This window comes from Montipora foliosa, chromosome 2 (assembly GCF_036669935.1).
Source record: "Montipora foliosa isolate CH-2021 chromosome 2, ASM3666993v2, whole genome shotgun sequence".
Classification (NCBI taxonomy): domain Eukaryota; kingdom Metazoa; phylum Cnidaria; class Anthozoa; order Scleractinia; family Acroporidae; genus Montipora; species Montipora foliosa.
In genome coordinates, this window is record NC_090870.1 from 26,719,004 (window position 1) to 26,736,503 (window position 17,500).

The 17,500-nt window shown below is 38.8% G+C and overlaps 3 protein-coding genes across 4 annotated transcripts in view; 1 reads left to right on the forward strand and 2 right to left on the reverse strand.

Moving 5' to 3' along the window:
* LOC137992757 (uncharacterized) overlaps nucleotides 1-2,993 on the reverse strand; it is a 12,275-nt gene extending 9,282 nt beyond the window's left edge. Inside the window, exon 1 of the mRNA XM_068838263.1 lies at nucleotides 2,858-2,993. Within this exon, the coding sequence (XP_068694364.1) occupies nucleotides 2,858-2,861 (4 nt within the window). The 5' untranslated portion in view covers nucleotides 2,862-2,993. The remainder of the gene's footprint in view (nucleotides 1-2,857) is intronic.
* A 3,731-nt stretch (nucleotides 2,994-6,724) lies between these two features.
* Nucleotides 6,725-14,099, forward strand: LOC137992758 (divergent protein kinase domain 1A-like). Of its 2 annotated transcripts, XM_068838264.1 has the most exons (3): nucleotides 6,725-6,865; nucleotides 8,377-8,504; nucleotides 10,524-13,465. In XM_068838264.1, exons 2-3 carry the CDS (start codon nucleotides 8,397-8,399, stop codon nucleotides 11,736-11,738), a joined length of 1,323 nt encoding a protein of 440 aa, XP_068694365.1. In that variant the 5' UTR covers nucleotides 6,725-6,865; nucleotides 8,377-8,396; the 3' UTR covers nucleotides 11,739-13,465. The 2 variants fall into 2 exon arrangements, with proteins under 2 accessions (XP_068694365.1, XP_068694366.1); XM_068838265.1 differs by lacking the exon at nucleotides 6,725-6,865 and having other exon boundaries at nucleotides 8,375-8,504; nucleotides 10,618-14,099.
* A 1,136-nt stretch (nucleotides 14,100-15,235) lies between these two features.
* LOC137991405 (melanocortin receptor 4-like) lies at nucleotides 15,236-16,117 on the reverse strand. The gene has a single exon (XM_068836499.1). It carries the CDS (start codon nucleotides 16,115-16,117, stop codon nucleotides 15,236-15,238), a length of 882 nt encoding a protein of 293 aa, XP_068692600.1.
* Between the last annotated feature and the right edge of the window lie 1,383 nt (nucleotides 16,118-17,500).

The following is a 17,500-nucleotide window of genomic DNA, read 5'->3' on the forward strand; positions in this document are numbered from 1 at the left end:
CTATATTCCAGTCACCGCGTTTTCATGGACCGATTTATTTTTAGATTGAATTTTCCACGAATGAGACTCCAGTGGAAGCCCGATGACCATTCATAAGAAACTGACTTGTCGTCATTGCGTCAATGGACTGGAACGGCCTTTTTTCCCGAGGGCAAAGGTCGTCTAAAAATAGATCTGTCTGTAAAAATGCTGTGATATAGGCTTAGTATGGAAGTTGTTCGCTCCTAGTCATGGGTAATTGACGATGAATGCTAAGGGTAATTGCTATACCTGTTTCCAATATGAGCAAAGATTTGAAAATCAGATTCTTCATAGCTACCATCGCATCCACGGAAGGCGAAATAGAAACGACAGTCTGCTGCTCGTCATAAAAGCATGAAAAAATTTCTTATTCTAACTTGCTTTCATGTTTTGAAAAGCGCACTCTTCCCTTACATACACCGCATTCGCAAGTTTAGCCTCATGAGGGTTTCTCTGTTTACAACAAACTATTGCCGGCTCTAAAAAACCGAGCTGTGTGGGTTGGTTAGCTAAGTTAATGATGCACCAGGGCGTTGGGCGAAAGGAAACTCACTTACAGGATCTTAAAATAAATAAATAAATAAATGCCAAAAGTGGAAGAAACGAGTTTGATATGAGCTCATTTCTTGCCTGTTAGCTTCAGGTGTCAAGTAACTCTTGACATTACATGATTTGCCGCGGTGTTTTGGGAACAATGTAGTAAAGACATACATTTGAACTGCGCGAATGAAACAACTTTAATAGTTTTGAGATCCATGATCGCAGTTATGAGTGGCTACTTTAGCAGAAACGAAAGGAAAGCTTCGAAATTCAGGCTTCAGTCGACTTGAAGCCTGAAGTTTAGGGCTTTCCTTTCGTTACTGCTAAAGTAGCCACTCATAACTGCGATTATGGATCTTGCCAAAAATTACAAGACACTTATTTCATTTTGTCTCATATTTTTCTGTTGGCTAAGAAACTGAGAAACCTCTCAAAAAGATAATTTTCGTGCATTTTTTTGACGTTTTTCCTCGTTTACCGCAAACGTGTAAAGTCACGTGATTCAGATCTTGATTCAACGGTAAGGACTCTGTCTAGCGGTAAGTGAATAATGGCAGAGTTTTTCGCTAGTTTTAAACCTTTAATAAGGCCACGTTTTGACATGAAATTTTAATTATTTTCTGTCACTGGAGATCAATGAATTCCATTTGATTTCACTAGAAATAACTAGACTAAGTGATGCAAGCGAAAACTCGGCGCAAATATCCATCCGTTTTGAGGTTAATTCAGCGACGCCCAGAGAATGAACGTAGGGTTCTAAATCATTCATCAGAGTTTCTTTTATGACTGTTCAGTGCCGCATCACAAATTACTTTAATCACGTAGGTAATATATTCCGCCGGATGCTTCACGCTGTTTTACAGCGTTTCTGATTTCCTTGGCAATAAACTCATTAGTTTCCCATTATTTTTGTTTAAGTCTTTGTGGGATTTATGGCGTCGTTGACAAATTATGAGAAAATGAGACGGCTACTGCTTAAGGGGTTAAAACAGAAATATACTATTTCTACTCGGTATGACAGACTTGCAAAACACATTTTATTAGAAGTGAAAACATGTGTTATTAACAGGTGGTTATAACACTTGCTTAGCGAATTTCCTCTTTTCAACATTAGGTCGATAATCGAAAACCAATAGCCATAAATATTTTCAGGTGTGTTTGGATTATAGAGCTCACTGAAGGGCCTTTTTTGCTATTTTGGAATAAAACCATGATACGATGGTTACTCTTTTTGAGCGAAAATTACTTACACACTTGTTATGAATACACTTTGGATAGAGCGCTCATAACATGCGATTGCGCGATACAGGGGTGGTCCTAGAGGCTCATGCAATCATCAGTATGCTTTATAACTGTTGCTTCTCGATTTGGTAGCTTGTAGTTCATGTCTCCAGCCATTTGACTGATTATTGTCTTTTTAAAATGTTCTACAGTGCATGCGTCAACTCATGGGTTGCGAGTTTTTTGTGGCTGTCTCGGAATCTTGAGTTCTTTCTTTAATTAAGGCATAAGCGGGTGTACTCAGCTTGAAAGTTCTGCAACGAACAATCAGCTCAACGTTCAAATGGAAACGAATTTGGTCAAACATCATTTTTCATAATTTGATCATGATACTTGAAAAGAACTCTGACTCTTCAGGTCTTCCTCAACTAGGAAACCACAGCGCCTGACTGTTTCGACGGTGGTTTTCAATTGTTTTATCCCACAATTGAGTTATTGGTAAAATGTCATCCTGAGCATGTATTGTTTTTCCACTTTCAGCCAAACCCCTTCAAAGTATGTTTTCTTTTGCGGTGTACCTTTCACTTTCTAACCTCTCACATTCCTAACCAAACATTATGGGTTTAAAAGCTACCTCAACACTCTTTGAGACAATTGCTACTAAACCGTTATATTCTTTTAAGATTGAAATAAAGTTAAGAGATATTTTTGTGCAGAAGGATTAGAGTGACTAAGTAGCTATGAAATCTCTTCCCGAATGTTTTTCCATATGCTGCCGATCCAAATTCCTTCTTCCTCTATATGACGCAGTCTTCCGGTTATTAAAAATATGAATCAGCAAATATAGAAACATTTCTCCTTCAATTATTTACCTAGCTGTGTTATATTTAATGATTTTCAAGCGAGGATTTTTAAGTTCTGGAAATGCTTACTGAAAAGTCGATAATCTTTATACCAGATCGTTGATCGCTTGGTGTTAATCAGATCTGTGCCTCGAATCAACTAATCACTGAAACCAGTCTTCTTCTTCCTTTTTACAAGTTAGCGTGGTTCTCTAAATCATGTTTGTACTTACCCATGCCTTCAAAACTGTTTTTCGTGATCCTCCTTCCTCACCGAGGAAAGAAAAGCTGTGCAGTTTATGACATGTCAGAGGCCTGAGAGAAATAGGACACTTAATACAAGAACTCTCAAGGTGATGTCATTCCCGGGATGTCATTTTCATCAAGGCCTTGCGTTGTTATTTTGGAAAACACTGTAGGACTTGCGATAACTCGGGCCTCGAAGAAGAGTATTGGATGCTGATATTTTCTGTTGAAGAGCTCAAACGTAACAATGAGTTTACACGAGCAGAAAGCGTTTTGTACACACGCGCAAAAAAAACTCCAAGGGCCCGCAATTCGATAGCTTTCTCAGCAGGTGCGAGAAAGAAGAAGGAGAGTTGAGAAACTGTAAGGGGAATTGTTAACCTGCCTGAACTTCTTTGAATCGTAGATAGCGCCAACCACGAATCAATTCTTTTCCAATGACTTACTAAATTTCGCAACTCTCAAAAACTAGCGATTGGTTTTGATTCGTCTCAGATTGGTTAAGTATAAAGCGTTCTCCACTTTTTGAAGAGCCCACGCCTGGAATAAGGCCAAGTTAAGTTGTAAGATTTATTTCAGTCGTAATGCACGTTCCAGTATTCCCTGAGGAATCGACAGGAGAGAAACATTAATTATCTGTTAAACCCGATAGGGAAGGCAGGTATTTCTGAGACGGCACCGCTGGAGACTTGTAGTGCTAATAGATCGATGTTTGTTTGCGCTCACAGTTGACTTGGGTATAAGGGCGTTCTTTTTCCAATTAATGAGTATATCGTCAAAACTACCTGGAAAGAAAGGGCAAAGAGAATGATTTGGTCAAAAGCTAAAGCAAATGCTACGCACAGCTACGAATGAGAGAAAATGTTTGCAGCGACATCAAGGTCCAGTTTCGCCAGATGTTCCAGCCTTTGTTGCTGAGCGTAATTAAATTCGACGCTCTAAGGCAGACTAACACGCCTGAGGATTAACGTAATGATTTTAGACAGTTGGCAAGTTTTTCTGGAATGAATTATTATTGTTTCAGCGCAGCTGTACAGTACTCCACTGTCAAATAGGTCAGCTAACAACAGCCAAGCGGCCTGGCCCTATCTTAATGGAGCTTTTGTAGCAGAGCGAGCAATGATAATCAGACGGTTTGCTACACTTCTATGTTGAGAATTATGTGAAAAAATATTCTACTCAGGGTGTGTGTAGAGAGATGAGAGGGAGGAGTAAGTCTCTTTCCTCTTCTACGGGCTTGATCTAGACGAGCAAGTGCAAGTGGTGTCTTTCTTAGTATCTCCAGGAGATATGATTTGCCGCACTGTAAATTTTGCAAAGGAGCAAAACTATTCGAGTTTTCCTGAGGGTGAGCCCTCAGTAAATTCGCGTTTGGAAAAACAGGAATTCAGAATCGGAAACCGAGATTGTTTACCATTTTCAAAAAAATTCCGTAAATTCCGGTTGGTTTGTAAATGGAACACGACTTTTTGGTTCGTTCCACTGGAAAATTTCCGGGAGCAGTGGGACGTCTGAAAAGATAGTCCCCGTTGCAAACTTTCCAATGAAAATTTGTGTCCCATTTTCAAGTTTTCAAAGGTCTTACTAGCTCCAGGCTATTCACGGCCATATTTTTAATTTTGGCGCGTAAAAACACAATCGCCGGGAGGCAAACGAACTTAAGGAAGGTGCCTAGTATTGTTATTGCGCATACGTTCTGCGCATCTCGAGATACTGTGACAATAGCCGATGGGGACTCCCTTGGGAAAAACAGAAAAAAGAAAAGAAAGGAAAATGCCAAATCCCTTCCCTCGATCCCCCAACACACTACCATGAACTACCTAATTAACAACAGTTTTATTAACGTATAAACAATAGGGCAAAAAAAACCTGAATAAAAAACTAATCATAGCCAATCCTAAAATTAATTAATTCATGAGTAAATACAATCCTTGAACACGTACGATTCCCTTAAGCTTAAACGATAACTATCTTAATTTACATTAAATATAGTTTACTATACTTAAAGTTTTCAGACCAGTTCCTCTCCACTATGTTAACTTTTCCTTGTGGCAAAACCACGCTTCAGTCGGCTTCTTGTTCTTTGAATGTTATTTCTCGTCCATACTCCTTCAGCTCAATCTCCTTTTTCAGTCCTTCCTCCTCCTACTCTCGTTCTGTCATTTCAGTTTATAAGTGCCGCCGTTAACAAAGAGATTTCGTCTTTGAAGTCTTATCGCGGCCCCTGCTAATAGCTCTTAGCAGTGATACAGGAAAAATATCTTCTTCACCTTCAACCTTTCACCACCGACTTTCCTCTTACCGTCCCTTCTTCAACTCTTCTTCTTTCCAACTGGCCGCCAATGCCCACGTCTTTTACACATATATAGCTTCACTAATTCATTCAAATTACAGCATACATTGTTACGTGACTAACACTAAGAGGGGCAATACTATACTCCTGGGGCCGGTTCCTTAAGCCCTGTTCAAACGGTCATGATAGTTGATGATAGTTGATGATAGTTTCAACTATCATTCACTATCATTGACTATCATGTTTGCGATCAAACGGTCCATGATAGTTCATGACAGTTGACGAAATCGCGCAATGTGCTGGCGTAGCTAACTGGTACCTAGTCTCCTACCGCGCGCGATTGTAAACAAATATGGCGGGGATTTGAATTTCGTGACGAAAATGGCTGTGTATCAGCCGAGAAGAGCAGCTATTGCCAGTTCTTTCTTCGCTTTTCCAGTTACATCCCGATTGTGGTAGTCACCGCAAAAAATGTTCCACAAACATGGCCGTGCCTCGTACTCATCTATTAGGTTGCATATCAAACTACTACTCCACTTCTCGTTGTCTGGTTTTTTAGCTTTTTTAGCTTTTCTCACTTTCTCGCTTTCAGCGTCACTGTCGTCCGAATATTCGTCCAAATTATTGTTTTGTTGTTCCTCACAGGACGATGGCAAACTTGCGGTAGCCATATTGCATTGAGCCCGCCTTGGTTACACCCGCTAACCGAAAAACTATCATGCACTATCATCCGCTCGGTCAAACGGAAAAAACTATCATGAACTATCATGTCGAATTTGAACATGTCCAAACTGCATGATAGTTGATGATAGTTGATGATAGTGAATGATAGTTCGTGTTCAAACGTGCGTGATAGTTGAAACTATCATCAACTATCATCAACTATCATGACCGTTTGAACGGGCCTTTAAAGGTGTAATAACTCTATTCCAGGGATAAATGTGCCTTATTCCATGAATACCTATATTTCCGGCATAAATTCTGTTCTGTTAGAATAGCAGATTTATCCCTGGAATAACTGTCATACTTGGTATAATTTATTTCTCCTTCCAGGAACCGGCCCCAGGGAATAAAAATAACCTTTCTCGGCAATACAGTTCAAAAAAATGCGAAATAACTTTAAGTCTGGGATAAAGTTTTACTATCTTTTTTCGTTTCTATTCAAAGTTCTGGTGCAAAATACTGTGATTCCTTGCTCTTCTTTGAACACATGCAAGCCGCAATAAACATGATGATAATAAACAATAAACATGATGATAATTAGTTGTCTCCTTGTGTAATGAGTATCTATGCCTTTGATCGAGTGGATGTCGGCGCTTCCACCTTAACCACTTGGGAGCTTTTATAATTTTTTATTCATAAAGCCCACCAGATTACCTGTATTTTTGGTATGGGGTTAAATAAAAAGAGGCGCCTATTCAAAAACGAAAGATTACAGATACAATTAACAGAAAAAGAAAAGTTCTATACCCTATTTTTAAAAGATTTCCGATTCCTGATTCCGGAATCCGGATTTCGGATTCTAGCTTTTCCATACGCAAGCGTAAAAAGCAATGAAAAAGTAAGGAAGTCCAGTCAAGTCGTCGGTCAATTCAGGATAAAGAACTGTGTGAGGTCGTTGTCCAATGTCTTGGGAACGTAAACCAGAGCTACACGAAACGCCTGGTATTTGGCTGCCTTTTAGTCTGGCCGTCTAGATCAGGTATTGTAAACAAATTACTTAAAAGCATTCCCAATATTGCGCTATGATTATTCGGCCATAACAGGCATCACTGCCCTATCGGAGTTCGTGTGGAGTGCAAGTTGGCACCTCTCAGTGTCGCAACAAAAAGGAGAGAGAAAAGACGAAATAGAGAAACGATCCCCATTCTTTCATCAAGTCCTTTTACGGGAACTCATGCAAGAATCCTACAAATTCACCTTCTCTCAACTGTGACCCAAGCTCTGTATTGTGTTTTGAATTTAGAGAGCTTGTATGGCGAGTTTTAGTCGATACAAATCAGAAGGCTTCGTAAACAAAATAAGCACTAATGTTGCACGTACTTGTCAGTTGTCTCTTTTTGATCATTCTTTGGCAATTTGGTGCCATTCTGTCCTCTATTTCGCGAGATATCCTCAACCCAAGACCGATCTCCGATCTCAATTAGAGGTTGAGGATGTCTCGCGAAATAGAGAACAGAATGGCACCAAATTACCAAAGAACAATCAGAAAGAGACAACAGACAAGTGAGTGCAACATTATTGCTTATTTCTTTTATTAAGCCTTCTGATTTGTATCGACTAAAACTCACCATGCAAGCTCTCTAAATTCAAAACACAACACGGAATTTGGAGCACTTGTGGTGGCGGTAGAGCATATTGCATGCCCGGCATAGGTCAGGGGTTCGAATTCCATTGGAGCTACCTGAATTTTGAGGTGTCTATAAGAAACAATTGCTTAAGTTGTCCAGATAAATGCAAGGACCATTTCTCTCTTTTGTCTACCGCCTGCACTTCATTTTGCCATTGCTTGAAAAGTTCTCGCCCACAGCTTACAAAGTGCAACTGTGAAAACATCAATTGTTCCCTAAATTTATGAAATTCCCTTACATTTATAATTATAATCTCCAACACTTATTCAGTGGTTGAAGCTAGGGTCGTTGAAGATGTCATTTGGGACAAAATTATTAGCATTCTGCCAACCCTTGTGATTAACAGCACTAAAAACATACAGGCAGTGGTTTGGTTTTAGATTTCCCAGTGATCTTCATCCTGCAAAAGAGGGATAATTAGGACTGATGTCTCTGATGCTCCATAAGCTAGCCTTTCTCACCTCTTAGATTCATTAAAATTACATGGTGAAACTGATGCTGCATCATGCAGCTTGTTAATGCCAATATTGGTCTGGTTGTTCAAAAGCTGATGAACGCTAATCTGAGAAAAAATTAACCAAGGAGTTTATTTCTCTATTCCCAAATAATGGTCAATGCTGATATTCTGCAAAAATTTACATTAGGGGAAATCAATCTTGAAAAACAAAAATGAGCAAGAGAAACTTTCACCAAAAATTTGAAAACATGAAGCAAAAGTTTACACTATCCCTGGGTTAATTAAATTAATCAGCTTTCAAACAACCAGACCATCATCTGATTAAATTTATTACCTACAGTAAATTTTAATAAATGACATAAATCCTATTTGAACTGTCCTTTTGTCCCATTCTGAAATTGTTAGGTACTGATGTCCATTTTATCATGACAAGGTGGAAATATACTATAATCTTAACAGTTGTGGCTTATATATTACTTTCCATTTTGGACAAGCATTTAAAATGTAACATGTCCTCCATAATCAGTTCTGTGGTAAGTCTTTTATCCTTTTTTGCTCTTTTGACTTTGTAGGATCCCATGCACCCTGTTTTCTTTACTTTACAATATTTATAATGGTTTTTAATGATACACCATGGAGTTCTGTCACTTCTTTGTTTTGGTAATAGCAATAATCATTTTATTTAGCTTGTACAGCTGAGGAAAACTACTCTACTAATTGGAGAGACTTCTAATGAAATTAAAGCTATTTGCTGGCAGATTATGGGAAAAGATAGAGCACCCAAAGAAAAACCCCTCTGTCAGAGCAGAGTAGATAACCAAGTTTAACAACTTTAACCCATAAGTGATAGCATAGAGATTTAGCGTTTCTGTGATACAATAAATAGCAATTATGGCAGGCCACTTCATGTCATTAGAGCATGAATAATAGTTCTTATTCTCTAAACCCCTAACAGGGGTGGATCTAGGGGAGGGATGCAGGTGGTGCACATCCCCCCCCCCCCCTTCCCCAAGATGACCTGGAGCTTTTTAAAAATAGTATTCTGCAAAAAAAAACACCCGTCATTTAAGTCATTTTTAGGGGTGCACCCCCCCCCCCCCCTATAAAAAATCCTGGATCCACCCCTGCCCAATAATTCTGTCACTGGCCTCTCTCATTTGAGAGCATGCTTAAAAATTATCTGTAGCTAACAGGCAAGAAATGAGAGAAAAGCAAACAAATTTCTTTAATTTTTGGCAAAACACAGACTTCATCGTGACATTTGCCATTTACCATAAGCATGATGCTAAATCTCTATTGAGTCTATGAATCAAACTCCGGACACATTGGTGTAGGGCGATTCCTCTCACCACTGCACTAAAACCCTGCGCACCATGTGGCTTCCATTATACTGCATGAAAATGAATCTGTACAGTGTATGTCCTTGTTTTTAAAATGGTTGCATGTAACAAGGCAAATTCACAAAATTAAATTAATGTGATTAACTTCACAATACCCAAGTCTAAGTTGTACAGTCATGAACAATTCATGACTGTAAGACTATAAAGTAGAAGGAGCACTCCATCATTGGACCAAACCAATTCATGTTCACTTTATTTCAGGTATTGTTTTGAGTGATATTTGAGTTTTGCATGATGTGGTCTCTAATACTGAGCAAGAAATTTACATTAAGAGGTTGCTAGTTTGTTTTTGGTGTTGTATAATACTGTGATATAAAGTGAACTGTTCTTAGCCTCTTCGTGCAGTTTTGAGATTTATATATAAGGGAACAGTTGTAAGCCTTCTCATTTTATATGCCAGTGCACCCTGGGGAAAAATTGCTATTTACACAACTACCTATTTGACACAGATCTTCACAAGATCCCTAAAGGCTTTCATGATTGCCAACATTTAAAATGCTAAATTCTCATACCTTCCATATTACGTCAGCAACAGAGGGTATTCTAAGGTGGGCATTGGCTTTAATATAACCCAGTTTTCGATAAAACAGTCACCTCAGAAAGAGCTGGCACATGATTGACACATTACTTGTAGATTAAATGTATTAAGTTCAGACAAAACCTCAGCCCCTAGCCTAAAAACCCACTCATACATACCAGTAATAGACCAGAATCATGTATCTTTAATTATAATCTTAGCTGGATTGTCTAGGTCTTTGGTGTGGATACCTGCATGTACCATTGCTGTCTGACACAGTTGCAGACTGCAGACTAACCCTAAATCAACAGTTATTGAAAGCTAACAGTTTTAAAATGGGTTCTTAGACTTAAATACTGTTTATCAGCGCTATTTGTAGGCAGTCTGCGGTCGTCATACACTTTTAACTTTACATGTAAACATGCATTGAATATTTGCTGACCCCACCTGTATTATTCAGGCTATGCTGGCAAGTCAGGTGTGATGAAACAACTTGTCATCTATCTGTCTGTCTGTTTGCATGGTTTTCCTTTCACCAAACCCTCATCGTTGTCCTGAATTTGCAATCCCAACCCTCATGTAAAAGAACATGAACCTATGTACATGTAAATATCTATTTCTTGTGATTTCTATAGTGCTCAGCTTATGAGTCTGGTCAGGTGTCAGGACCACTGTGCTCTGATCTTTGCAACAAAAAAACCATCCATTTCCACAAATGTTTGTCAACAGTTACTGAGAAGACTGTTTATGATGGAAAATGGAGAAGCAAGCAAGTTATCCTTAAAATGAGCAGAGACTGGTATAAATTGTTTGAAGAAGTTCATGACTACATAAAATATGATGGTCATTTGTCATTTTACAAGCGTTTCGTTTCTTCTCGGGTGGAAACCTTGTTCAGCAATTGTTCTCAATGTGAGGAGCTCACATCACACTTGATGCAACTTTGTGATGACAATAATGATGGAAAAGTATCCGAAACAGAAGTGAGAAGCTTTGCTACATTACTACAACTCTTGGAGCCAATGATGTTGATTGCATTAAATGAAAGCAAGCATGCTGTCGATTTTTATGGCTACTGTGGTGGATTGTATGTAGTTGAAAAACTTCCATTTGTCGCCTCACAAGTGTTTGGACAAACATGGGAGTTAAGAGACCTATCACTTTTACCCGACTTATTTGATCCATTAGAGGAGGTTGGGAGAAACATGGCAGAGAAGATTGTTAATGCTGTTTTTGCCATCCCATATGTTGGTCACATTTTAAGTGACTCTCTGAAGTTAACAAAGTACTACATTTTTAGCATCATTGCTCAGACCCATGTCCCTAGTGAACAAGAAAAATTTCGTTTTGTTTATTCGATAATAGATGCTACGTTAGGTGTATCAAGCAACCCTTATGGAATGCTTCAATCCTGTGATTTACATCTTGGAAATTATGGCTTCACCAACCATTCTGTCGTAAAAGTGATTGACTTTGATCACACCTACCCTGTGGCATATTTAGGGAAGAGATTTATGCAGAAGCAATGCACATCTGATGATGATTGTTGGGTTGGCCATTTCAACGATTGCCAATCGTCGTGTGACAAAGCTTCAGGTACTTGTAAATCAGTGGCACGGAAACAGGATTTAATAAACATTTGCCGTGTTCATCTCCCTTTCATCTTCCGAGGTCCTTTTAACTTGAAAACATATGAACTGAACACAACTTGCCTATGGAAGGCCATTCATTCACTAATGGGGTTCTGTCTAGAGTTGCCAGTCATTAAATCAGTTCAGCAGTTAAAGGAGACAGGCCTTATAATAAAAGAAAAACTGAAGGCTCTACAGGATAGTTGTACGGAATTATAGGGTTCTACAGTAGTTTGTTTTATGACAGGTGTCCGAGCTGTTTTCTTTTCCCCCGAAACTGTTTTATGTTAGGATATTACATGCATTTATAAATTAAGAGACAATGCCCATGCATAGAGAGTCAACAACAGGACAAGGAGTCCCTCACACTGGTCGACCTTCACACCATGAATTACCACGGAGGACACACCACAACAGTGCGAATAGTGTGTGGTTTCTTATACGCCCCACAGAATTATGAACATTGAAGGGTTGTGAGACGGGGCCTACGGTTTATCGTCCTTATCAGAGAGAACCATAGGCAGCCCAAGCTCGCGTCACTACAGACAGCCGTTGAGAATTTAAACGCGTTATAAGACTTTGTGTTTTAAAAAAAACCGGAATTCCCAAAACGGTAAAATAAGCTCCAAAAGGCACAAGAATACACCAAAGGTGAGTCATTTTTCATCCCATTTATTGAATGAACGTTAAATTGAGCGTTTTGTAGGCTTCATGATCGACGGTATTTGATTTCCCATACAAAGTCTTCTAACGCGTTTAAATTCTCAACGGCTGTCAGTAGTGACGCGAGCTTGGGCTGCCTATGAGAGAACCAGAGAGTCTGGCTGTTTGCAGATGTAATGCACTCAAGTTCAATGGATCTCATGCAAGCGCAAAGCGTGTTTTGTGTGACAGGTGCTAGAGCGGTTTTCAATTGAGTGTCGAAAGTAATTAGCGAATTGTTTGGGCCATCAGCTACCAGAAAGTAATTAGCAGCATTATCTAAATTTGTGATACGGGTCTCGCCAAATGATGGGCAATCAAATTGGGGTTGATGACCGCAACTCCTGCAACCATGAAACCGCACGAGGGAATGCTCTTGCTCAATTAATGCAAAATATTAATTATGGATCGTGCAAGTCACCCCCCCCCCCCCCCCCCCCCCACCCGCAAAACCCGCAAAAATCTAGCAGCAGAGCTCTCTTTCGGCGCGTGGGCGGAGAGCACCATGGGTAAGAAAATATGGTAACACATCTGTGTAAGAAAATTTGGTTTTGGTCACAGCACGACCGTACGCCCCTCCACCCCTCCACGTATGTCACGTATGCCAATGTGACTCTGAGGTGCAACCCGCGTTTATGGCGGGAAGTTGCATGGCCAACTGCCTTTAAAATTTGTAAGGCAGCGAAACAAAGTAAATTTAATAATAATAATAATGATAATAATAATAATAATAATAATAATAATATTAATAATAATAATAATAACAACAACAACACAAGGTTACACAAGTCAACATAGTATTTGACTTCTTAGGGAACTATTATAAACCTAAAGACCCAAGTGCACAATCACGCCATCTTAAGAAACACAGGCAAACAACAAATAAACTCAAAGATCACGAGTGAGAAAGAGACCAGATATTTGCTGCAGAAGAGCCAAAAGTGGATCCTATCACAGAATGTGGGAATTGTAAAACGATTATATCATAATTAGAAATTTATTGTAAGAAAGGACAACGGAAAGAGAACTTGATATATTGTTAGAACGTTACACGCAAGAAAAGGCTATAAGAAAGCTGACACTTCTAACATTAACTTAGCTTGGGGTGATACCCCGTAAAGTTATAAGATGTAACTCATCAAACAACCTAAAATAAAAATGTCCATAATGATAATAATAATGGTAATAATAATAACAATAATAGAACGGTTTTCAATTGAGTGTCGTAAAACAAATACCAAAGTAATTTCTTCGACCAATCACAGCAGATGCAAACAGCGCAATGAATCAATCCAAATTCGTAGCAATTCCATGTCACTTGCTCAAAGCGCGGGAAAATCGCGCGTGCAAGTCGCGATTGGTTTTGGTTTCCTTTTCATTGGTTGATAGAGCGAGTTTTAATCGAGTGGTGTAAAACCAAAACCAAAGTAATTACTTTGGCCAATCAAAAAGGACTGAGACAATCCAGCAAACCAATCAAAACTAGAAGTAATGACACGTAGCCGACACACAGTGTGGGAAAATGTGCACGCGCGAGTCACGATTGGTTTTGGTTTAATTTTCTGATTGGTTGAAAAGGTGACGCGAGAACTTTGAACCAATCAATGAGTGAAGTAATGCAAAACCAAAGTAAGTCGCTAATTACTCTCGACACTCAATTGAAAACCACTCTAATCTGGCGTGAGGTTTTTAAACCAGTCACTAAGCGTAGCAATTGCAATAGCGTAATTACTTTCGACAGTCAGTTGAAAATTCCATTAATAATAATAATAATAATAATAATAATAATAATAATAATAATAACAATAATAATAATAATTCCAAATCCGCGAACTAGTAGCAGACATGAAATAATTTTCAAGTAAAAACACACAGCTTTGAGTTTGCAATACATGTTTCGGATGACCAACATCCATTGTAACAGGCGCTACAGCCTGCGCAAGAAAATTTGTAGACCACACGGGATCGTGTGTCTACAAATTTTCTTGCGCAGGCTGTAGCGCCTATGTCGGTGAGACAAACACCAACCGACATCTTGCTACACGTGTTCGTGAACATTTAACATCCGATAAGAGCTCAAGCATCTTTCAGCACATTTATGGGTCAGAAACATGCAGAGAATTGTACATTTCTTGACTTACTCTGCAAAACAACAACGTGAAATCAAATTTAATGAGCTTACAACAGTCACCCGTTTACACTTTATCCTTATTTCAAAACCGTTTCTATCAAGACTATCATAAGATACTCCGCTCATATTGTATATCGCGAACAAGATGGAAGAATCGCTAGCTTCTTTTTAAGAGACGTTTTCGTTGTCGTAGCCGTCGTCGTTTCTTCAACTCCCTACTCACAGATTGTTGCGAACTACGATAAGTACATGCTGATTTCTTAAATGTTCATTCCATGTTACAACACACGATTCTCAGACCCACAACAGCTTTTACAATTAACTTTGAATGGATCTCTCACGTGAACCATCTACGAGGTTTAATTTTGCTCAGTATTATACCGATATCTGTAAAGTTATACCAAAGACCTATTTCTCTGGATCTCTTGCCTTATTAAATACTCAAGAGAATATCGCGTTTCTGATTGGTCAAAGACGGACGCATGAATAGTGCAAAAGAGGTTATGGAGTGCAATGCGAAAGTTTCTATGGAAACACATCAATTGGGTAACTTTGTTAAGTATATAATAAATAAAAATCATTTCCCCTACTTATGATGAATATAGCTGAAACTAGTTGTTTTCCCACAATTTTGCTTCTACAATGATAGAGAGAGAGAGATAGAGCCAGTGGTATTTAATCAGGGGCCTATTTAAAGAAAGTTACATTTTCTTCCAAATATTTTTGAAACATAAGTGCCCTTGGCATTCGGAGTTTTAAGATTATTTGACGCGAACGCTACCCTGACATTTTTTCCTATTTTCCGAAGAGACCGCATGAATATTGTCTTCGGACGCCTTTATATGCAAGAGTTTTGCGAACTCTCTTCGATATTTGTGACACCTCACACAGTAAAGTTAACGTACGGATTCAGAGCTGAGTTACACACTTTTATCACCTGCACCCAAGCGAAACTTTTACTGAACAAAATCGGATTTTTGGAGTGATTCACAAAGATGGGAAGAAGTATGATTGGCAACCAACACAAGGCATAAATTCCGACTATGGTAAAAATGGTTTTTGCTGCTTTCCTCTCCGAAATCTGTCGTGCGGTGACGGTCTGTCTTTGTGACTGAGAAAATGAGCTCGCTATTTGCACTTTATTTTCTTGACGCCTGGCGATAAAGTAAAGATAAGCGTACATACTCATCGTACACAGCATCAAAGTTAAGTTGTGGCTACGAACAATGACGTAGGGAATTATATTCGGCGGGGCGTAGAGTGCTCCGTAGGTGACAGCGATCAGCCAAACGAAAGAGATGGCAGACAAAGCTGGTTTGATTGTCATTATGGATGGGTATTTCATTGGAAGGCGTATAGCAATTACACGATCAACCGTAACTGCGAACATGTTGTTGACCGAAGCAACCACAGAACAAAAGCCCAAGAAATTCCACACTATGGCAAGGGGAGAGTCTCGATCAGTCGCTGGACTTGCCAGATTGTTGTAGTAGAAGATGGTAAAGGGCAAGTAAACGACGCAAACAGTAAAATCCGAAAATGCCAGACTTGATATGAAGAAATCCGGAACGCTTCGGAGGCTCTCAGATTTCAATACAGCAAGCATGACCAAAGAATTTCCAGCACAGCCAAAGAGACTTATCAAAGTGCATAAAATGGTGAAAATTACGAGAGCACCTGGATCAAAACTGAGGTGGTCCTCTCTCGTTTCCGAGTCGTTGAACGTTCTACGTTCGTGTATCGTTGAGTTCACCAAAAAGGACATGATAAAACGGTATCAACTGTTTGCTGGGAACTGAGATCAGTTGCCTCTGCATGAAAGATGAAAATATATAATTTATTGAAAATATTGTCGATTAAGAAAAGAAATCGAATCAAATCCTCCAAGTACTTGTGACTTAATTAAGGGTTGCTATTGGAGCTAGCAAATAAGAAATAGCATGAGGAGCTTAACTTGTGTCAGGAATGTGATTTTGAGTGACGTGTCAAAATAGTCCAGAGGCACAATAAATCAATTTGAAATATTTTCTAAAACACGGTATACGACGGCCAGCATCATGTAATTAAAAATGGAAAATTATTTCTTAACTTTCAGGGCTACCGAGATGCAACTTGTTTTGCCTGGCATACACTTTTCTCAACAGCAACGGTGAATTGGTTCTTTTCTGATTTTAAAGCAAACCATTTTTCAGTTTTATACTTATGGAATTCGATAACTGAGGAATAAAACTCAACAGCTATTACACCTTCAAAGATCTGTTTCCCTAGTTCTCCGGTTAAACATGAAACGCTAGTGATGTATTGGTGTATTTGTTAATTTAAACACAGGCAAATTATTTCTTAAGTTTCAGGCTACCGAGATGCAACTTGTTTTGCCTGGCATACACTTTTCTCAACAGCAACGGTGAATTGGTTCTTTTCTGATTTTAAAGCAAACCATTTTTCAGTTTTATACTTATGGAATTCGATAACTGAGGAATAAAACTCAACAGCTAATACACCTTCGAACATCTGCTTCCCTAATTCTCCGGTTAAACATGAAACGTTAGTGATGTATTGGTGTATTTGTTAATTTAAACACAGGCAAATTATTTCTTACGTTTCAGGTTACCGAGATGCAACTTGTTTTGCCTGGCATACACTTTTCTCAACAGCAACGGTGAATTGGTTCTTTTCTCATTTTAAAGCAAACAATTTTTAAGTTTTATACTTATGGAATTCGATAACTGAGGAATAAAACTCAACAGCTATTACACCTTCGAACATCTGCTTCCCTAATTCTCCGGTTAAACATGAAACGTTAGTGATGTCCTGGTGTATTTGTTAATTTAAACACAGGCAAATTATTTCTTAAGTTTCAGGCTACCGAGATGCAACTTGTTTTGCTTGGCATACACTTTTCTCAACAGCAACGGTGAATTGGTTCTTTTCTGATTTTAAAGCAAACCATTTTTCAGTTTTATACTTATGGAATTCGATAACTGAGGAATAAAACTCAACAGCTAATACACCTTCGAACATCTGCTTCCCTAATTCTCCGGTTAAACATGAAACGTTAGTGATGTATTGGCGTATTTGTTAATTTAAACACAGGCAAATTATTTCTTAAGTTTTAGGCTACCGAGATGCAACTTGTTTTGCCTGGCAT

Excerpts from the sequence above, each read along its gene's own strand:
- LOC137992758 (XM_068838264.1), top strand. The coding sequence starts at position 8,397 with ATGACAAGGTGGAAATATACTATAATCTTAACAGTTGTGGCTTATATA. Across the intron at positions 8,505-10,523 it reads CCTCCATAATCAGTTCTGTG|TGCTCAGCTTATGAGTCTGG; the intron begins GTAAGTCTTTTA and ends TGATTTCTATAG.
- LOC137991405 (XM_068836499.1), bottom strand. The coding sequence starts at position 16,117 with ATGTCCTTTTTGGTGAACTCAACGATACACGAACGTAGAACGTTCAAC.